Genomic DNA, 23,393 nt, shown 5'->3' with positions numbered 1-23,393 from the left:
TGTCCCCACATCCACTCGTGCTTTTACAATCTGCTTGCCACCTAGCAGCCAGAGTGACCCTTTTAAGTCAGATTGTATTATGCTCCTGCTCAAAACCCTTCCTGTTACATCAGAGTAAAATCCGATCTAGAGTGGCCCAGCAGACTCCCATAGTTTGGCTGGCTGCCTTCTGACTCACCTCTTTCTACTTGCCTTCTCCCTCACTGTCTGCAGCCAGTCTGACCTTCCTGCTGTGCCTCCACCAGGCTCAGCCCTTCCCACTTCAAGGCCTTGCACTTACTGCTTTGTCTACCTGAAACCCCTCGGCTCTCTCCCTCCCTTCACTCAGGTCTCTGCATAAATGTCCCTGACTCAGTATGTTCCTTTCCCAAACATGCTTTTATAAAATGGCACTCAACACTTTTCATTCCCTTTCCTGTTTTATTTATTTTTTCAAAGCATTTTCACTACCTTCATTATATCTAGATCTCTTTATTCACTTGAATATTGTACGTCTCTCTTATTAGAATGTAAACTCATTGAGGGCAAAAGTTTATGCCAGAAAGCAGCTAAGCCTAGGTTGGTGCTAACACAGAGTTAATGCTTAATAAGTAAGTTTTTAAATGAATTAAGAATGAATATTGAGGGTGGAGATGGTGGGGTAGCTAAACCCTGCAAAAAGGCTGAATTGATTATTTGTAGAGATGAATCTATTTTAGAGAAAAGATAATGAAACTTCAAAACTTTCAAAAGAAAGTGCTGATAAAATTAACTTCCAGAAATTGCTGATTCATATATGAGAATTCACCTAAATTTAGCACAGTGACCAACTACAATCATTGGACAGTCTGCAATTCAAGCACGATGCGCTCTAATGGGACTTTTGATATCCCATCCTCTGTATAGGCAGCTATAAACACATTTACTGCCCAACCTCAAATGCTTACATTATTTATCATTGCATTACAAACCCAGGATTTTCCAAGAACAAACAAATTGCTAACTATTTTTACAGACATGCTTTTTTTCCCCCCACTGTAGATGATCTGAGATGGATTTAAATGTTACATTTCTCAACCAGTCTTTTGCAATTGTTTTCTCATTGACTTCCTTCTGTCCTTTTCTCTTCTGATCTCTCCTCCAAGTCTTGTTAGAAAACATGCTGTATTGTGCACTAAAAGTTTAATTTCTTCCCCAAACATGTCAAATGATATACTGGATTAAAGGAAAGGATGTTGGATTAAGATTAATGGAGAAGGGTTAAAATGAGGATATGTGCATAAAAACAAACAAACAAACAAACAAACAAACAAAAACAAAAAACAAACAGAGAAAAAAACCCAAGAGAGTCCTCTTTTGGACCCTGAAGTCAATCACTAATTTCCCACTATAATTTATTTAACAGCAAGCTTCCCAATTCTGCTCCTATTCAATTCCAAGAGTCTAGGTATTGGGAACAAAGCCAGGATTATGGCATGTTGAGTATAACAGGATACATTTTTAGTCTGGCCATGTTGACAAGCCACATTTGATGGGAATGGGACCAAAGACAGGCTCGGAAGATGCAAGAGCATCAGAGGATGCTGTTTCTTCCTTTTACCCGGGCCTATTGGGGAGAAATGCAGAAAACCTTTTGGCCTAGACTACTCTATGCTCATTATGGGAGTCTAAAACTCTAATCTGTTGACCAACATTATGCATTTCCTCTCAAATGGCAGTTCTTTGGGTAATTCTAGCTATGAATATTCACAAAAAATCTTCCTTGTCTGTAGAAGGAAATGACTAAAAACAGGAATAAAGAGAAAATACATGGATAATATATAAGTAAAAGCACCCTGAAGACCCTGTGATCATTTAAAAATATACACAGAATTCTGGATATAAAACTGCATAGTTTCTTTGCCATCTGCTTTTGAAATGGAAGTCTAAGGTGTTTCCAAATAAACATTAAAAGAAAAAAAAAAAAAAAAGAGACCTAATAGACAAAATTAGTCTGCCAGTTCAGACTAGGCTAAATGGAAGACAGCTTGGTTCCACCCACAGAAAATGTGGAGCTGTTAGGGAAGCTCCCCACGAGGGTGAATCCATTCATCCTTTAGTAGCCCTTCTGGTGCTTTCAAAAGGCTCCGCCCATAGATGGTCACCACTGAGGTCAACAGGACAATGCACAGAGGTCATCGGAAAGTGAACTCTGTTCTGCTTCGTCTCGATCACTGAAGGAGTACTTAAACATTTAGAACATTTAGAACATTTTGTTCTACACTGTTATTTAACAAGACATTTTGCACTTAGTTACTCTGAATCCAGGTGAGGAGTATATATTATAAATTATTTCTGCACAAAGTTCTTGTATCAAATGAGGATAAGTGCTCTGGCTGAGTTATGACACAAACACAGTCACTGCTTCTTGTGCTTCAGAGAGACTCATAGTCTCAGAGAGAGTCTGTGTCTTTCCAAAATACATATTAAATATATCCAGGAACCAGAGTTCTCTAACTCAACAAAGGAATGATGATTTGGGGAGATGAGGGTTACCACAGTCAGTGCATTTTTTGATTATTGATTTAGTTTGGAATTTGGAAAGAAAAATTTCAGATCACTGATAAAATCAGTTCTTGTGGTGTTATGGCTCATCAGATATTTAGCTATCTCAAGGGACATATACAAATTCTGTAAAATATCTCAAAAAACAAAATGAACTGCTTCAAAAACAATTACAGAGCCCCTGGAGAGTACCAGGGACTACTCTAAGAGCATTGCACATTCTGACTCATATATTTAAGTCTCTAAATATTACTAGGAGGTAAGAACTATTCTTTCCAATTTTACAAAGGAGGAAACTAAAAGAAAGATTAGAGAACTTGATCAACATCACGCAGCTTAAAAACAGAAGATCTGGGGTTTGAATCCAGTCAGTGAGACCTCAGAACATACTTCATTGCTTTTGTAACATTCATTTACTCAGTGAAGTGTCTTTAGTGTGCGTGCTCCTGGGCTAGTGCTGCACACAAGGAGGATGTCTGGCAGGTTGTGCTCAGCGCCAGATGTCTTAAGGCTGATGCTTCATTGCTGTGTGATCCCTGCCACAGCTGCCAGGAACACAACATTTATGGGTCATCATACCACTTTGATCTTCTTGCTTATTTAAAAAAATGTAACAGCTTTATTGAGATATAATTCACATAACATACAACTCACCCATATAAAGTGGACAATTCAATGGCTTTTAATATATTCACAGAGTTGTACAGCGTCACCATCATCAGTTTTAGAACATCTCTATCACCCCAAAGAGAAACTCCATACCCATTTGCAGTCACTCCCCATTAACTCCCACCCCCCAACTCCTAACAAGCAGTAGTCTGCTTTCTGTCTCTATAAGTTTTTCTAATATAAACATTTCATATAAATAGAATCATATAATAAATTACCTTTTGTGTCTGGCTTCTTTCACTCGGCATGATGTTTTTAAGGTTCATTCATGTTACAGCATGTATTAGTTCTGTACTTCAGTTCTTTTTAGTGCCAAATAATATTCTATTGTCTGAATTTGCCACATGTTATTTATCTATTCCTCCTTTGATATACATGTTTCCACTTTTTGGCTATTAGAATAATGCTGCTATAAATATGTGTGTGCAAGTTTTTTGTGTGGACATGTTTTAATTTCTCATAGGTATATACTTAGGAGTGGAATTGCAGTATCGCATGATAAATCTATGTTTAAACTTTTGAGGAATTACCAGATTGTTCTTTCCTTGATTAATGATAATAAGAAGTTCTCCTCTGCTGACTGTTTTGGCAAAAGTGACTTTTCTCCTCTATAGAGGCACCTTGACATTGGAAAGTAAAGATATCAGACCTTGTCTTCAACAAATATTCAAAATCTGGTTGGCTATAAATAGCCACATTCAGTATCAGAAACTAAATGCAAAGTTAGAGTAACCTGCTTCATCCCTCCTTAATACTAAGTCTTTTTAGTGAGTGCATGAAGCAAATTTAATAAATGATGGTAATAATAATAACTAACATCTGTTGAACGCTGTAGATGTTCCAGGCAGTCTATAACATATGATACATGTATTTTACTGTTCGATTTTAGACCTGCTAAAATGTTTTAGAATCTTTACATTCTAGAGGGTAAATTTAAAACAAACAAACATAAGAATGACAGACAGCCACAATTCTATCCGTACTGATGAATGACTAGGTAGGAAAAAAAAAGGTTTAGCTTGAAGTAAGAAAAACTAAAACAAAAAGATGAACTCCCCTAAATGGAAAACTACTCAGAAGAGACTGACTTAAATGGGTCAAAGATAGTTTCCTTGAGGGTATTATAAGGAAGGAGGAAATAGAGTGAATTTCTGTTATTTTTTCTGGGTCTGTGTACTCATGATACTATCTTATGGTTTAAGTTGTTTATAGGTACACAGAATTTATTGCCAAATAAAGTAATATTTAGTAAATATTAACAGAAAAGAGAAATGAGGAACTGTTCTAGTATAACATGTTTATTGGCTTTTGTTAAAAAGTTTTCCTGTTGCAAAGTGCCCATCTCTTGCCTAAAAAAAAATTCATTTGAATAGGTTTGTCCACCACAATGTACTTCAGAGAGCAATGAGTAGACACAGAATTAAACAAACAAATAAGAAACAAACTTTATGCAGTGTTTTGTTTGTGATATGTTTAAAGTAAAAATGGGTAAGTTTATATTTATTATTACAAATGATGGCCACAAAAGCCATTGCTCATAAAGAATAATTATAATTTGTATGGTAATGACATTTCCTATTAAAAGAACTATAATATATGCCAGGAAATCCACCAATAAGCTTCTTCTTGGAAATAAAAACCAAACTGATCATTTTGCTTTAGTATATTAGGTTAAAAAAAAATGGTGTCTAATCGAAGAGTGCATTGTGTTGATTACAATTTTGTGTAAGTTGGCCGTAGAGGAATTTCTCATTTGCATTGAAATTCTGAATACACAACTGTGAAAAAATGTAGAAGCATATTATTTTCAATGAACTCTAAATTGCTCTTAGAACTGAAGGCCGTGGGAAGAATCCTTATCCTGCGTTACGCTTTAGTCCTTCACATCCAGTTACCAGCTGCTTGCAGTCATCTTTATTCCTCAGGAAAGATTAAACCTTTCTATTTAGCAACCAATCCAGGAACTAGATTTCACCACACTAACCACATCTTCCTTCTCTGTATCGTACTTGTATGTTTTTGGTCCTGAAAAGAAGTAAATGTAGCCTAAAAGAGACAAAGTTGAAAGGGTGGTTACCAAAAATGACCTGCAATTATGTAAATGGGAGGACTTGTTATTGTAACTTTCTTGAGGTGGCACCAAAAGAGAATTGGGAATTTTTCAGGTGGCAGTTAGCTTGTCTTTGGCACAGCTCCACCACGCCCTAGAATCTGACACCTCTAACTTTAAAGTCATTTCTCATCTTACTCTTTGCTCCAGCCAGGTAAGGCCTTCTCCTCGAATCATCCAACATGCCATGTTTAATTATGCTTTGTGCTTCTGCTCAGGCTATTCTCCTCCAAGAAGCTCCCTCACCTTTCCTTTACCTAGTCAAACCTCTAGCCAATCTTCAAAACCCAGCTAGAGTTCTCCCATGAAATCTCCAATGACTGCTGCCAATTCTGATCTTTTTTTTCCTCAGATCAGCTCTTGTTATTATTGGGAAGTCTGCCACACAATTCAGTACTAAATTAAACGTTGTCTTGTTTTCCAGCAACTTCATCTGTATAGGATGGATAGGCATTTCTCAAAAGTGTTCACCATTCTGTGAGAGCAGAGGCCATGTCTAGAACTGTCTTTGCATTTCTGAACAGTGTCCAGCTCTGTGCTACATTCTCAGGAAGAATGTGTTGACTGACTGATTCAAAAGATTCAATTTAATTTATTTAACCCAATTCAATTCAACTTTACTCACTATGTGTTAAATTTCAGGAGTTGGTGATGGAGTGGGAAAAGGCACTGGAAAGGTTGAGAGTATGTATGTATATTTTTTTAGTTCCTATTTTCATTTATTAAAATCGTATGTATAGGTATAGTCATGAAACCACCAGTGTTTCCACACTTAGTTGATATAATTCCAACCAAAAGCAAAGACACTTGACATATTCATTCATCTTTATAGCCTTCTGGCAGGGTAATCATTGTAGGCTATATTTCTATAGACTATGTGCATGTTAAAGATAAAAAAGGAAGCCTGGGTGGACTTTATGATCTAGCTAATGGATTGAAGTTATACTTCTAAATCATTCCATTAGCAAAGAGAGAACCACAATGGCAGACCTTTTATAGTTACTCTTTCTACTAGATAATCTGGTTAGCCAAACTTATAAAAGAACCCAGGACAAAAATAAGAACCAATGACTCCCATTTGGAAGCCTATTTTCTGTTGTGTTAAAGCAGAGCCCAGATTTCTTTTTATAATTTCCACAAAGTTTTTGGCAGAAACACTCACCATTTAATTCCACAGCAGCATCTATTTGGCCATTTACTCCTGAAAATTCTTCTTCAGTACTCTTTGGATAGTCTTTTTCCATTCTCCTTTTCCGTTCATCATAGCTGGAAGAAGTATTATTTCATAAATAATATTAATAAGAGGCTTTTATTGATTGTAGACGACATCACGCTGGTCAAGCATATTTAGCCAGGGCTGCTCTATGACTTATTTTGATCTCTCTCTCTCTCACACACACATTAAAAAAAATTGGGGTCTTGAAATACCAAAAACAAATTACAAGCCTCTATACTAGTTTACTATGTTCCTGAGATTCTGGTACCACTAATTTGGAAGTCACGTGCTCTAAGCAGCCTCTTCAAAAAATTGCCAGATATATTGTTTAGACTCAGTTATTTTATGTATTATAGCAAAATCTTTCTGAAACTTAAAAAAAAATGGCCTTTCAAAAGTAACTTTACTTGTATTACTAATGCCTTATTTACTGTTGTAATTATTTTCTCCCTTTCTATGTGAATTTCTTGGTTTGCCAGACAATTGAAAGCCTTTTATAGGGGCTTTTATCCATGGACTTAGTGCTATATACTCATGGAGAAAGGGTTGAACAAATAATGCACATTGAATAAATAAATACATGCATGAACAAGTGAACAATCAGTAAATAAGAAACAAAAAAATCTGTAAAAAAAAAAAAAAGAAGCAAAGGCCTTTTAAATCAATTTAATTGCATTTCATTGCTTTTCCTTCTTGGAAAGATTATATGACCGACCAAATAGTAGATTAGGCTTCTTTTTCTGGATCAGCAACCACCATTCAATGCTAACTCTGAAGACTGGTTAATATATCTCTTTGTGATCTAAATTATGCCTTGTGAAAAAGAGCGTGACTTGGATGAGTCAGCATGACTTGTATGGGTTCAGCATTGGGCAGGGATGACTCTCATCTCTCCGATACTATTTCATTCTAAGTTTGAGAAAGTTCCTTCTTCTTTAGCTCAGAGCTCCAAATGGGGACGTTCCCAGATGAACACTACACTTCTTTTCCACCAAAAGGTCAGACAATTTCTCCTGGTACTTGGACTACTGGGTAGTTTCCTGTGGCAGCAGATCACAATCACCATCTCCAGAAACGTGACTACATAGGGCAGTGGACAAATCTCTTGTGATTGTGAGCAGGAGTCAAACATTGGGACAGAAGTGTTTAGGCTAAAACTGACTAAAGGGTTGAGCTGCTTTATGGAGTGTTGGGGTTAGGGGTGGAAGCTAACTTTCTCAACATATTAATATATTAACTATAACATTAATATTGCATTTGGGCCTTTTATGTAGACATTGTATAAACAGGGGCCTATATAACTAATACAAGGTTACCTACTTTTCATTTTACCAAGTAAGAACATTACCACGAAACCATCAAAAAACCATTACTGCCTATTTTCATGATCATTTCACAAAGAAAAGAAACTAACACCAAAAAGGAAGAAAGGACATAAACTCAGAATAAAAGACAGCTCTTGCCAATAATCTGTCTTTATGCTGCCACATACCGCACCTCCCTACATTTACAATACTGTGCTGTGGTTCTTCCTTGCTGTGAACTGGTGAAAACTTTGTGATGATGGAACCCTTTGTTTGTGGGTAGATATTTTGGGATTTCTGTTATAGAGCAAAGAGTACAACGTATATAGTCAGGTCTGACTCTGTTAATCTGAATTTCTGACTCTGTTGGCTTTGTGATCAGGAGAATGTGCTTTGAACTCTGAGCCCTGGTTTCCTCCCCTGGAAAATAGTGGTCATGAAGACAAGATAATTTATGCATGTGCATGTACATGCATGGAGGGGCTTGGCACATGTAGCACCCTAGGCAGGCCCAAGCCATAAGACTACATAAGTTATTTTGGCCCCAAGAACCATTAACTCTGACTTGTTAGTATGAGGTTGAGTAAACTTTGGTCTAATAATCTATACCTAATTTGTTTGCTTCTACTTAAAGAATAAGAAATTCAAGCTATTTTAGGTATTATCTAATCAAACTATATCTTCCTGAGATCTGGATAAATTGAATTACCACAAATAAAGCAAAGCTAGGCAGAAGTATTGTTGGCATGAAGGCATAGTGAAGTGGTTTCTACTGACTTCAAAATAAAATATTGGAAAAGACAAAAACTCCAAAGAGTTAACAGTTATTGCTGGTCATTTTTCTGATTTAAGCACGTGAAGTGAGAAGTCTGCCTATTATACATGTCTCATATAATGTAAAGATTTTCAAACTCATCCTGACAATATTTAATATACTAATACTTAAGCAAAATATTAGTAATAATACTTTAATTAAAAAAATTAAACATTCATAACAAAACAAAATATAGGACACCAGAACAAAAGGAGTAAACTAGGTCTATCCTGGGTAAACTGTACCATATTGAAAACTATACACATGGCACCATTCAGATTCCGAGATCATTCATTTTTTTTTTTTTTTCCTTTTTGTCTTTTTTCGTGACCAGCAACGGATCGCAACCCTCAGTGTCGCGCCTGTACCGGACCGGGACCGGCAATGGGATCGCAACCCTCGGTGTTGCGCCCGCACCTCGCTCAGCCAGTGAGCGGGAACCGGTCTGTATGTGGGATCCGAACCCTCGGCGGGAGCACCGCCGTGCTCCCAAGTGGCGTACTGTAGCAGTGCGCCACTGGGCTGGCCCGAAATCTTTAATCTTTAAACATACTTTATCAGGATAATATTTTGCAGTAGTAGGTAAGGTTGAGAAGAGGTGGAAAAAGGAGGGCTAGAAAAATTTGGAGGTGGTCCAGAGAACCATGTTGGAGAAGGGGTTAAGATTAGGAAGGTCTGCTGGTGTGTTGATACTGCCAAAAGGATGAAAGAAAAGAAAAGTATATGACAGGATGAGAATCATGAGCATTTTGACTGACAAATAAATGGTGAAGAGAACTGTGGTGGACAGGATGGCCTTTGGAGCTGGATTCAGAGGACATGAAATACAGCTTCAGAGGGACCGCTGTTTAGCTGGGTGATCTTGAGTTAATCACATAACTTCTCTGAGACACACTGTTTTTAACCATTAAGTGGAAATAACAATTCCTACTTCTCAATATTGTTGAGAAGGAAGATAAGAGAATGAGGGAATATGAGAAAATACCCAGCATGATTCCTGATGCCCAGTGAGCCATCAATAAATATTAGCTGAATTTGAATATTATGGAAAGAAATACATTTTTATTGAGAATCTACTCTATAGTAGGTATCTGCTGAAATTATTGCATACATTTTCTCATCACTGAGGTCTTGTTTATGAAATCGAAATATCAAGCTAAAAATAATGATCTGTAACTACATATTTCCTTTTGGGCAATTGTTTTATCATTTAATGTTGATAAAAGGTATAGATATTAAATAAACCATCGCTGACTATTAAACTTTACTAGTGATATCATAGTGCCACAAATGTCTGATGTAGTTTTTCAGATATGTCAGCTTACTGCCCAATTTGTATCTAAGGACTTGGGGAATATTTTAGTAAAGAGCTTGCATTTTTGTTTTTGTTTAAGCTGACATGCATGCTTGGAACTTAGATTTGTTAGGCATTTTGAGTGTTTTGACTGTGATGATTTCTATCATGTGTCAATGGCATAACTGACTCCACTCTGCCTCTGCTGAAGTGCTAAATGGGGAGTTGAGTCTTCTAAAGGATGCTTAGGGAGAATGTGAAAAGGCATGGCAAAAAGAGGCCTTATTGGTAAAGTATCTAAGATTGTTTTAGGAAGTTCCCTCAAGGTGACCTTACCAGTGTGGGTCAAAAGGGACAATGAAATGGAAATCTGGAATTCCCCTTTGAAGTTAATAATCAACTTCTAGCCGGGAATCACATGGCTTTGTGAAGGAAGAGCCCTTTGTAATTTACACTAGGGAAGGGCAGGAGGAGAGTGATCAGGAATGAAAAGAAGATAGAAGAGGGAGAAGCTGCCATGAATCATCCCAGAGGAGAGTCAGGAAGCAGGACCCCGTGAGGAAAATGACTGTGGGAAGATTCTGGAAGAATTTGTAACAGCATGGAAAATTGTCTATGCTATGATAGTAAGTGGAAAAATGTCAGGATACAAAATTGGATAGTTAACTATTTTAAAATGGTAATACCCCTAGAAAGAAATAGAAAAAAGAAATTACATGATTATCAAAAGACGTTGCAAATGGGTTCAGATCCTCGTAATGGCCAGTCACCACCACACACATACAAAAAGATGCTGCAAGTGTTGGCAACTGGAGGAATTTCTTTTCCTTTCATATTTTCCATGTTTTCTATAATGAACATAATACGCTGTCCTTGGGCCCCTTCCTCCTGGACAGTCTCATACTTTTACATGGCCTCAGTTGCCACCTGATTATACAATGAATTCCAAAGTTATCTTTCCACCCTGAGTTCTCCTGAGCTCAAGATCTGCATGTTCAACTCTCTTCTGGGCATTCCCATTCTTGGGTTTCACTAGAATGTTAAAATCCACATGCACAAAATGGAACTCCTCTTCATTCCCCTAATTCTGCTTCACTTCTTAAGTTTACTATTTTTGTAAATAGTAAGATGGAAAACCCATTGATCAAAGCAATGACCCCCAGCTAGTCAATCACCAAGACCTAAGATTTCTACTGCTTGAAGAATAATCAAATCTACCCTAAACCTCCGAACTCACCATCTCTGGCAGAATCATTGCAATAAGATTTTTTCTCTCTTATTTAACAATTCACTGTTTCATTTTAATATATTCACAGAATCATGATACCATCAACACAATCAATTTCAGAACATTGCCATCACCTCAAAAAGAAATCTCATGTCTTTCAGCTATCAGTTCCCAACTCCCCCTCCCCACCTCCACCTTTCATCCTTCCCAGCCCTAGACAATCATTAATCTACTTTCTGTCTTGGTAGACTTGCCCCATTCTGTACATTTCATGTAAATGAAATAATTTAATATGTGAATTTTTGTGACCAACCTTTATTTAGCATAATGCTTTCAAGATCCATTCATGTTGTAGCATGTATCAATAATTCATTAATTATTGTGGCCAAATAATATTCCATTGTGCAAATGATCACATTTTATATATCCATTCAACAAGATGAAAATTTGAATTGTTGCCACTATTTGGCTATTCTGAATAATGCTGCTATGAATATTTGTGTACAGTTTTTGTGTGACATATATTTTTGTCTTGGGTATATACCTAGGAGTTGAATTCTGGGTCAAATGGTAATTCTATGTTTAACTTTTTTGAGGAACAGGAGATTGTTTTCCAAAGTGGCTGCACTAATTTACATTCCCAGAGGCAGTGTATGAGGGTTCTGATTCCTGCATATTCTCCCCCACACTTGTTACTATCTGACTTTTTGATTACTGCATCCTAGCAGGTGTGAAGTAGCTTCTCATTGTGGTTTTGATTTGCATTTCCCTGATGACTATTGATGTTGAGTATCTTTTCATGGGCTTATTGGCCATTTGTATATGTTCTTTGGAGAAATGTCTGTTCAGATTCTTTGCTCATTTAACTGGGTTATTTGTCTTTTTATTAATTGAGTCTTTTATACATTCTAGATATAAGTCCTCTATCCAATATATGACTTATAAATATTTTCTCCCATTCTGTGGGTTGTCTTCTTACTTTCTGGACAGTATCCTTTGAAGCAGAAAAGTTTTTAATTTTGATGAAGTCCAATTAGTCTAGTTTTTTTTTTGGCTCATGCTTTAGGTGTCATATCTAAGCATTCATTGCTAAATCCAAGATCATGGAGATTTATCTCTATATTTTCCTCTAAGAGTTTTATAGTTTTAGCTCTTACATTTAAGATGTTTGAACAATTTTCAGTTAATTTTTGTATATGGTGTAAGGTAGGGGTCCAACTCTGTGCTTTTTGCATCTGGCTAGTCACTTGTCCCAGCACAATTTATTAAAGACACCATTCTTTCCCCGTTGAATGGCCTTAGCATCAATTGGCCATAGACAGATGGTTTTATTTCTGGACTCTAAATTTTTTTCCATTGATCTCTACATCTGTCCTTTTGCTTATGTTACATTATCTTGATTACTCTTTCTTTGTAGTAAGTTTTGAAATCAGGAAGTATGAGTTCTCCAACTTTGTTGTTCTTCAAGATATTTTGGCTATTCTAGGTCCTCTGAGTTTTTTTTTTTTTGTCTTTTTTCGTGACCGGCAACGGATCGCAACCCTCAGTGTCACGCCCGTACCGGACCGGGACCGGCAACGGGATCGCAACCCTCGGCGTTGCTCCTGCACCTTGCTCAGCCAGTGAGCAGCCGGTCTGTATGTGGGATCTGAACCCTCAGCGGGAGCGCCGCCACGCTCCCAAGTGGCGCACTGTAGCAGTGCGCCACCGGGCCGGCCCAGAGTTTTACATGAATTTTAAGATCAACTTGTCAGTTTCTACCAAGAAGCTAGTAGTATTTTGAAAGTGATTGGGTCAAATCTTTAGATCAATTTGAGAAGTATTGCCATCTTAAAAATACTAAGGCTTCCAGTCCATGAACATGAGATATCTTTCTGCTTAGATCTTATTTAATTTTTTTCAGCAATGTTTTATAATTTTCAGACTATAAGTTTTCTGTTTCTTTTGTTACATTTATTTATAAGTATTTTATTCTTTTTGATGCTATTGCAAGTGGAATTGTTTTCTTAATTTCATTTTTAGACTGTTCATTGAGGTTTATAGAAATTGATTTTTGCGTTGAACTCATACCTTGAAATTTTGCTGAACTCATTTATTAGTCCTAATCGTTATTTTAGAGTATTCTTCAGGATTTTCTTCGTGAAAGATATGCAAATAGATATAATTTTACTTTCTTTCCAGTCTGGATGATTTTTATTTCATTTATTCTTACTTAATTGCCCTGGTTGGAATCTCAAATAAAATGTTGAATAGAAGCAGTAAGAGTGAAATTTTTTGTCTTGCTCCTGATCTTAGGGAGAAAGCATCCAGTCTCTCACCTCAGAGTATGATGCCACCTGTAGGATTTTCAAAAATGCTCTTTATCAGTTTGAGAAAGTTTCTTTCTATTCCTAGTTGACTGGGCATTTTTATTATGAACAGGTGTTGGATTTTGTCAAGTGATTTTCTGCGTATACTGAGAAGACCATATGGCTTTAGGTTTTTATTCTATTGATATGGTATGCTACATTAACTGATTTTTGGATATCCAACCAACCTTGCATTCCTGGGGAAAAATCCCACTTGATTTTGGTATATGATTCTTTTTACACGTTGCTGGATTTGGTTTGCTAGTATTTTTGAAGGATTTTTGCACCCATCTTCACCACAGACATTAGTCTGAAGTTTTATTTTCCAAGATTTTTTTTTTTGGCAGCTGGCCAGTATGTGGATCTGAACCCTTGACCTTGGTGTATCAGCACAGTGCTCTAGTCACATGAACTAACTGCCAGCCCTTTGAAGTTTTATTTTCTTGTGATGTCTTTGGTTTTGGTACAGGGTAATGCTGGCTTCATACGAGGAGTTAGGGAGTGTTTTCTTCTCTTTTATGTCTTAGCAGAGCTTGTGAAAAATTGCTATTAATTTTTCTTTAAATGTATTGGTAGAATTCACCAGTGAAGCCATCTGGTCCTGTGCTTTTCTTTGTAGATAGTTTTTTTTTTTTTTTTGTCCTTTTTGTGACCGGTAAGGGGATCGCAACCCTTGGCTTGGTGTCGCCTGCACCGTGCTCAGCCAGTGAGTGCACCGGCCATCCCTATATAGGATCCGAACCCGCAGCGGGAGCGCTGCTGCGCTCCCAGCGCTGCACTCTCCCGAGTGTGCCACGGGGCCAGCCCCGTAGATAGTTTTTGATTATTAATTCAATCTATTTACTTGTTATAGGTCTATTCAGACTATTTCTCCTTGACTCAGTTTCACTAGTTTGTGTCTTTCTGGGAATTTGTCTATTTCATTTAATTTGTCTAATTTATTGGCATACAATGATTTATAGTATTACTTTATAATCTCTTTTATTTCTGTTATTTCAGTAGTAATATCCCCTCTTTCATTTCTGATTTTAGTAATTTGAGTCTTCTTTACTTGGTCTAGTTTGTTAATTTTATTGATCTCAAAGAACTAACTTTTAATTTTTCTGATTTTCTCAAATTGTTTATTGATTCTCTATTTTATTTATTTCCACTGTAATCCTTATTATTTACTTCTTTTCGATTATTTTAGATTTAATTTGCTCTTGATCTTCCAGTGTCTTAAAGTGAATGTTATTGATTTGAGATCTTTCTTCTTTTTTAGTATAGGTATTTACAACTATGAATTTCTCTCTGATCACTGCCTTTGCTACATCCCATAAGTTCTGAAATGTTGGGTTTTAATTTTTATTTATTTCTGTTTGTTTTCTAATTTCTCTTGTGATTTCTTCTGGGTCAAATGGTGTTCCATTGGCTGTTTAATAGTGTTTTTTTTTTTTTTTTTTGTCCTTTTTGAGACCAGCCGCAACACGCTCAGCCAGTGAGTGCTGTGAGCGCGCCGGTCATCCCTATATAGGATCTGAACCCGCGGCGGGAGCGCTGCCACGCTCCCAGCACCACACCCTCCCGAGTGCGCCACGGGCTCAGCCCTAATAGTGTGTTGTTTAATTTCCACATATTTGTAAGTTTTCCAGTTTATCTTCTGGTATTGATTTCTAGCTTTATTCCACTGTGATCAGAGAAGCTACTTTGTATGAGCTCAATTGTTTTAAATTTGCTGAGACGTGTTGTGGCTTAACATATTGTCTATGCTGGAGAATATTCCACGTGCACTTGAGAAGAATATGTATTCTCCTCTTGTTGAGTAGAGCATTTTATAGATATCTGTTAGGTGTAGTTGGTTTACAATGCTGTTCAAGTCTTCTGTTCCTTGTTGACTTGTCTAGTTCTATTTATCATTAAATGTGTGGTACTGGAGTCTCTGACTATTATTGTCCCATTATTGATTTCTCCCTTCATTTCTGTAAGTTTTTGCTTCAGACATTTTGGCTCTCTGTTGTTCAGTACATATATGTTTATAACTGTTATGTCTTCATTAATGGTAGATTGGTCCTTTTGTCAGTATAAAAAGTCCCTCTTTATCCCTAGGAACTTTTAAAGTTTTAAAGACTGTTTTGCCTGATATTAGTATAGCTATTTATGTTTTCTTATGATTGTGGTTTGCATGGTATATTTTTTCCATTCTTTTACTTTCAATTTATGTCATTGACTCTAAAGCATGTCTCCTATAGACAGCAGATAGTTGGATCTTGGCTTTTTAATCCAGTCTGATAGTCTTTGCCATTTGATTGGTTTGTTTAATCCTTTCTCAGTTAACGTATTGATAAAGTTGAATTTATGTCTGCCATTTTACTTTTTGTTTTCTATATGTCTTATATATTTTTGTTCCTCTTTTCCTTCCTACTGCTTTCTTTTGCATTAGTGAAAATTTTCTAATGTAACATTTTAATTTCTTTTGTAATTTTTTCACTATAATTTTTTGAGTTATTTTCTTAGTGGTTGCTTTAGGGCTTATCATATACATCTTAATTTATAAACATCTACTTTAGATTTATACTAATTTAATTCAGTGAAATATAGAAACATTACTCCTATACAGCTGTATTTCCTTCCCATCTCTTTTGTGGTATTATTGTTATACATATTATATCCTTCATGTTACAAGCTCAAAATATTCCTTATAATTATTATTTTATGTAATTTAATGTATTTTAAAGAAGCTAAGAGAAGAAAGAAGAGCAAGTATGCATTTGCAGCTTTTGTTATATTAATCTTCTTATTTATCATTTCTAGTTCTCTTCTTTTGTCCTGTGAATTTGAGTTCCATCTGCTGTCATTTCTTTAGCCTAATACAGTTTTGCTCCTATCCACCTCCTTTGTGCTGTAATTGACATATAAATTACATTTCTACATGTTATAGCCCCAACAGTATAATTATACACATTGTTTTATATAATTGATTTTTAAACCAGTTAAGAGGAGAAAAAAGAAATATGCATTTATACTATTTTTTATAACTACATAATAACATTTACTGGTGCTGTCTGGTGTTCTGTGTGGGTTTGAATTACTACCGGGGGCCACTTGCTTTCAGCCTGAAGAACTTTCTTTAGTATCTCTTGTAAGGCAAGTCTACAAACAACAAATTCTTTCAGTTTTTGTTTATCTAGGAATGTCTTTATTTATCCTTCACTTTTGAAAGATCCCTTCTTAGATATAGGATTCTTAGTTGAAAGCTTTTTCTCTGAGTACTTTGAATACGCTTCCTACTGCATTCTGCCTAACTAGTCTAGCTGGCTTCCAGTCTTGTCCTTCTTGTCCAGTCACATTGCTGCCAGAGTGATATTTTTATAACACAAATCTTGTTGGGTTACTCCCTTATTTAAGATATTTAAACATGCCCCTCTTTTTTACAGAATAAACATTGATCTTTCTAGAAAGGCACTGGCCTCCCCTGATCCTCTTCTCTCCTTGGGCCACATCTCTCATTTTTAGTCCATGTTCTGGTCATACTGAACTGCTCGAGGTTTTCCCCACATTTGCAGGCGATTTTGTGCATCAGTGCCTTTGCTTCAATTGCTCTCTCTGCCTGGAAGCCACCCACCCCCACCCCACTCCTTGCCTGGGAAACTCCTACACAACTCTCAAAATGAAGCTCAGTCATCATTTCCTCTAAGAATTCTTTTCTGATACCTTTGCCAGAGTTGGCTGTTTCCTCTTTGTTTTGGTCCATTGATCTCCATGCAGTCTTCTGGTAGGGCACTTTTGGCACTTGGATTCTGTTAATTATTTATATATATATTTACTCTCAACTGTAAGACCTGTTGAGGTCATTAATAGCACCCAACATAAGTGCTTATTTTGTGATAGGCATTTCACATTTTTCTCATTCAATCCCACAACTCTTTGAAGTAGGTACTATTTTCACCTCTGTTTTGTAGAGGATCAAACTGAGATAGAAAGATGATCCAGATTGTCAGGTGGTTGCCGGTAGAGTCGAGATTAACACCGGGACTCTCTTACTCCTGTCCATGCTCTTAATCAGAAAACTCTATGCCTTCTCTTGAGTGTCAAGGGCCTAGTACAGAGCCAGACACATAATCATGCCCAATTAATGCTGGTTGAATTTAGTAGTTTGGTGATAATTTAAGACATTAAAAAAGATTTTGAACTCTACTTCATCTTGCTTATTTTTACTAATTACTATTTATTTCTCTGTGGTGACTAACTATAAAATCCTTAAATAAAAATACCCCTTTCCAGTGTTCCTGGGGCATTCAGGAAGGAGAAAATATGGGAGATGTTTCCTACTTTGCAGTAATGATGCCTCCAGTCTATCTCTATAGAAACAGTCATTTGGGGTGGCAATATGATTGAAAAAGGATGGGACATGTAGATCACTTTACATAAAATCACTTTACATAAAATTCAGAAATCATTGACTATCTATCTCAAAGAATGATGGAAGTGATGGTCCCCCCTTCCCAGCCCTCAATAACCCCTTGATGTAGCCACTACTCTGCTATTGGTTGGTGAGGGAGAACATCTACAGGGAGAAATTAGACACAGATAGTGGAAGTAATGTAAAGAAAGAAAAGCTGATTGAACCATTAGGGCCTGCTAGAAAGAGAAAAGGAAGGAATAAAAGTGAATGGATGTATGGGGAAGGAGCCCCCTTTGGGTGGCAGTTTAACCAATAGGTCATTTGGTGATGTGGTATGTAATGACATCAACATGGTAGAACCTTGTTTTTGGATTTCACTTTGTGTGCTGCTCCCTTGTAAGTTGCTAATACACTGACACATGGGTTCTCATCTGAGAGCCTAAACCAATCTGGCCCCAAGCCAACCTTCAGTTCTCTATGGAGAAAGTTCCTCAATCGTTTCTCACAGGATTTCATTCACTGACATTGGGCCCAAACTCTAGGAGTTCATGGAGAATTTCCCTGATATCCAGAGACTTTTCTTCCCTTGACACATTATTTGTGTTGCAGGCTGATCTAGCATGAGGACAAAGGAAGAACCTGAGCAATGACTAAAAGAAATAAGACCTAACATTGTCAGTGGATGTCAATATAGTAAAATTCTTATTCCGTAACTTGAGGCTTGCAGCCTTCTGTATTTCTGAGTGTGGCCATATGCTTATCTATAAAGTTCTGTTTCCTTTGCTTTACCCCCCCCACCCCCAGCTTCCTCCATCTGAAGTAGGGACGTTGACCACCTCAAATCATGAGGCAGCCATGAGAATGGAAGCCACGTATTGAGAATAGTGGAGTAAAACGTTAGAAGGAACTTGGGTCGCCAGTGACCACAGACCCACCACATTGACTCTTAATCTGTTAAACTTCAGACTTTTACATATGTGAGAAAAATGGACCCTTATGTGTTTAAGTCACAACAATTTTTGGGTCTCTGTTACTAGCAGCTGAATGCAATTTCTAACCAATGTAGGGCTTTGCATGACAATAAGATGTCATACACGTGAGGCCCTGCAAAACACAATGTGCAGAATTCAGGGAGGTTTATTAATAGGGCAGATATAATAGCTTTTTCTGAACTTTTGAGCTGTTTGTCTTACTCCGTAGTGCATACATCAGTGTGTGTGTTAGTGTGTGTAAAGTGGAAGACTCCCAATGTTGAAGGGATTGTCTACATTTTGCCAAAAGTAGTACTTTCAGTCCAACAGCAGGGGCCTTTCGAAAAGGAAATTCCCTTTGACCAGCTCTTTGACTGGCTTTCTGCTTAGAGGAATATCGAGATTTAAGCAATCAGTTGTTAATTATTACAACTTTTTAGGCAATTACTTGTTAATTATCACAGAAGCTCTTACTATTACTGAAGAGTTACTCTTTTTTGAGCACCTACTATGTGCCAGACATTGCGCTGGACATCTGCATGTATTATATCACTTAACACTCTCAAACCTGGGCAGGCTAAAAATGCCTACACTGGTTTCCTTTTGCGATCAGCAAAATGAGCTTGTTAACATTTGAATTAATACCCCAGACCAACTTTTTAATGAATCTTTTAAATCTAGATTATGAAAGACTTTTCCTTAGTAGACACTCACAGAGGCCCAGTTGGAAAGGTACAGTATTGTTTCCTCTGGGGACATCAGGCATCATTAAAATCGGAGACCCTGTCTGTTCCTAACCTAAATTTTACAAAGACTTTTGAACTTCTACCCTCAACTTTTGCCTTAGCTATTAAGCCTCAATCCAACCTGACTGGAGATATAGGCTTTACTGTGGGTGCTGGTAGGTGGTAGATTAGTGCAAACACCAGGTGATAAATGGAGAAGAGAGATAATGGGAGGGTGGATAATCTCACCAATGAGAATCAGGCTGTGAACACTCTTTACAAATTAACTGGATAATCCTAACATAAATGCCCTCACACTCCCCCCCCACATGCTTATACATGCATCTCTTGACCTTGTTCCCTGAAAATCACAAGGGGAATCAGATTTTTCAATACCTATCTTCTTGAGATGATAGCCACTTTATCTTATAGAAAGCCTTGGGAGAATCATCCTCTGCCCAGGATGGTCTGAGAGGAAAATACTTAGCTTAGTTATTTACATGCTGGTTTGGAAGTGACAACTCATGACACCACATAATACTTTGAGCGATGCTTCCAGGGCTCTCGGTGGCCCTGAAGAGTCAGTAGGCTCCACATTTGTTTAGAATTATTTTTTATGAAATAATTTTTCCTCGTCATGAAATATATGTGTGCTCCAGTTACATTACTTTCTTAGCTCGAAATCAGGGAAGATGATATCGGTCAGGTGGAAGAAAATGACATATTTACTTGTAAATTTCTTTTATGCCACATAAATGGTTATTAAAATAGGTGATATAAAATAAAATGGCAGCCCCTGGACCAAAGTTGGGTGGTCTCCTGCTTCCATCCAGACTCTCTCATGGGCCTAAGGTATTTAGCACGGTCATATGCTGAAAATCTGTTTTTGCTTCTCTCTTTTGAAGTTCAGGGAAACAGGCATTGCTAAAGAGAGAAGTGGGAACAGAGGGAATGTGTGCAGAGGCAGAGGTGGTCTTTGAAGGAGCTTGGCAAAGAGGTGCACTCATTCCTCAACATCAGCCAACTAAGGACAGAAACTCAGTAGGTGAGATAAGGTATGACCCTGTGCTCAGTGACTGGATGACAGATCATGCCTTATTCAGATCTGCCTGTGATAAGCTCCTGAAGGACAGGCATGGAAATTATATGTGGTTCCCTTTGGATCAGAAGAATCTTCATGTCTAAGTTGGATAAAAGGGCATAGCTATAAGGCCATTTCCTTTCAGCAGAACTTTCCTTCAAACAGTCCCATAGTCACGACCACATTCATTTTGGCCCAAATCACAGAGTATTCTGAAATGCATTGATGCTCACATAACAGCACAGTCACCTCCCCCTGAGGCATTCCAAGTGGGTAGTTAAATATTTGTGGATGCTGCACTTTTTTAGGCCACTGGGGGGTCCAGTTAATGAGTGCATTGAAAGATCAGGGTGTTTGATGTATTAGAGACCAAACAATGGGATTATCAAATCAATGTTTCACTTATCATTTGGATGGTTCTGTATCTTGAAGATAGTCAATCATCTGTACATGGCACCTCAGTGGACGAAAAGAGTCAATGGGCCTGTTGCAAACTTGCCTTGCATTCTTTCCTGCAAAAGATTTTTTTTCCCCTTCCCATGAATACATCTGGACAATCAAAAGGAGAAAAGCCATACCTGTAGTATTCATCTCCCACAAAGAAAAGGGTCTTCTGTGGCTCCTTGAGATAGACGGCAGCATCTATTCGCTGCACGTGCCTTGGGAACCCAAAGTCATAAATAGTCCGAGCAGGACCTTGCATTTGGAATCCTCTTGTTATCCAGTAGTGGGGCCCTGAAAACAGAAATTAAAATTATAAAAACTCTGTACCAGTTAGTGATGCATTTCACTCATGAAGATTTCTATGCAAGATTGTGAGTGGGGCTAGTTCACGGGATATTTGCCGTAACTGTAACCCAATAGGAGACATAAGCCTTAAACTATTTAATTCAGTAAAAGACTTCGAACTTCGCTGAAGGCAAAAAGTCCTAGGAAGTGGTACTATTTATACAATTGTGTCTTACATTAACACATTAATTTTTTCATTTATAATCTCATTTCATCTTTATATACGTACCTATGAGAGGGAAGGGGACGTGGCATGCAAATGCTTAAATTGGCACCAGCCTTCTACCCTTATCCCTCAGCATCAAGTTACTGGATAACCTCCATTGGCTAGTCATTGTCACAACACACCTTCAAGGCTGATAATACTATAATTTCTTTGCAGAGGAAGAAATAAAGGTTCAGAGAAGTTAGATAAGTTCCCAAAGTCACTCAAATAGTAAAGGGCCAGAGCCAGAGATTGGTATTACATATGTCACTTCCTGAAGTCACAGGGCATCCTTCCTCTCTTGGTTGCTTCTGAGTAAGGCATAGCAGCAAGGAGATTGTTTACCTCACATTGGGTTCCATGTTGGCTTTTGTTAATTAAAGCTTCTACAAAGAGCATGCTATATCACTCTGAGCAGAGGTCCTAGAGGCAGGGACCAGGTTTCTAGCTCCTTGGGCACCATCACCTAGCATGGTGCCTCTCTAGGCTAAAGGGCTTGGTTCCAAGAACAGTTTGATATCACCATCATTACTTTCATTATTACAACACAGTATGGGGGAATTTTTACCAAACCTGAGAAGAAGCAATCAAAACATGTTCCACAATCACTGAACAAAGTCTGTCAGTCCTGGATATGCCAAACAGATGGGGCACTGTGCCCCTGCCATTTCTCTCTTTGAGGGATCTGTAGGGTACCTTTGAAGAAGTAAGCAGTGCCCCTCTCAGCCACTTCATAAGCTGCATCCACATTGGACATGAGCTGGGGGAAGGAGCTGGTAATAGTGCTGGGCCGAATCCCCGCCATCAAGTGAACCTGTCGTCGCCAGAAGATCCTATTGTGTGTTCCAAAAGAAATCAAGACCAAGGGTTGATTTAGATCTTAAATTGCACATAGACTGAAATGTGCTGCAAGCCAAACTTTAGAGGCTCTTGCTAAATACCTTTTGCCCTTGCCTTGTTTTGAAGGAAAACCCAATTTTTTTGACCTTAGTAAACAGTTTCTTCTCCCTTTTCATTGTCAGCATCTCTGGAATACCCTTTCTTTCATTTATTTAAGGATGTTCAAAACATGGAAGCATACAGCAAAAAAATAGCATGAATGATTTAAGCCGTGCACCCTCCTGTTCCAAATATTACTTGATACAAATTTCTCTTTCCTATTCTGATCTTTTAAAAATTAAAATCTCACAAAGATAAATATGATCTGGAAGGGGAACATTGTGAATATTATATAAATGAACCAAAAGTTTGTGGTTGGGTAATGCTAATTATTCTCTTTAAATATGGCAAAAACATTAAAAATCATAAGTCATGGTGTTTCCTACATAATTGGCTATTGGAAGTTGTTTGCATCTTTGAGTCTGATGGCTAATTAACAGAAAATCTAGTATACACACATTAATTTAAGGTTTAGCAGCTTATCCATCCACTTACCCAATATTATTTTCATAAAATTGTGGCAGCATACACATGAGGGTACTGGGTTGAAGCTTCCAATGTAAATATGGTCTATTTTGCATTTTAGAGATGAAAATTGTTTTTCTAAAACACGAATAATTTACTTAGTTCCTTTAAAGTCCAGAAACAATGTCTAAGATTATTTGTGGAGAGAGAAACTGTAATTAAGTTCTGACATTTAGGTTTCCATGTAATTAGGAACTCCCCAAATCTTATTCTGAATTTTCCTGTTCAGTTAATATAATACATATTTACAGAGTACCCATCACCAAGCACT

General features: G+C 37.4%; 1 protein-coding gene across 1 annotated transcript in view; it reads right to left on the bottom strand.

Moving 5' to 3' along the window:
* Positions 1-4,654: 4,654 nt before the first annotated feature.
* The window catches only part of MMP20 (matrix metallopeptidase 20), a 45,580-nt gene continuing 26,841 nt past the window's right edge, over positions 4,655-23,393 (bottom strand). The window contains exons 7-10 of the mRNA XM_008579626.1: positions 22,355-22,491; positions 21,243-21,399; positions 6,465-6,568; positions 4,655-5,238 (exon numbers count right to left, since the gene is read on the bottom strand). Of these exons, the coding sequence (XP_008577848.1) occupies positions 5,138-5,238; positions 6,465-6,568; positions 21,243-21,399; positions 22,355-22,491 (499 nt within the window). The 3' untranslated portion in view covers positions 4,655-5,137. The remainder of the gene's footprint in view (positions 5,239-6,464; positions 6,569-21,242; positions 21,400-22,354; positions 22,492-23,393) is intronic.

This window comes from Galeopterus variegatus, unplaced genomic scaffold (assembly GCF_000696425.1).
Source record: "Galeopterus variegatus unplaced genomic scaffold, G_variegatus-3.0.2 Scaffold1932, whole genome shotgun sequence".
Lineage (NCBI taxonomy): Eukaryota > Metazoa > Chordata > Mammalia > Dermoptera > Cynocephalidae > Galeopterus > Galeopterus variegatus.
This window is presented reverse-complemented; position numbering and strand designations above follow the sequence as displayed.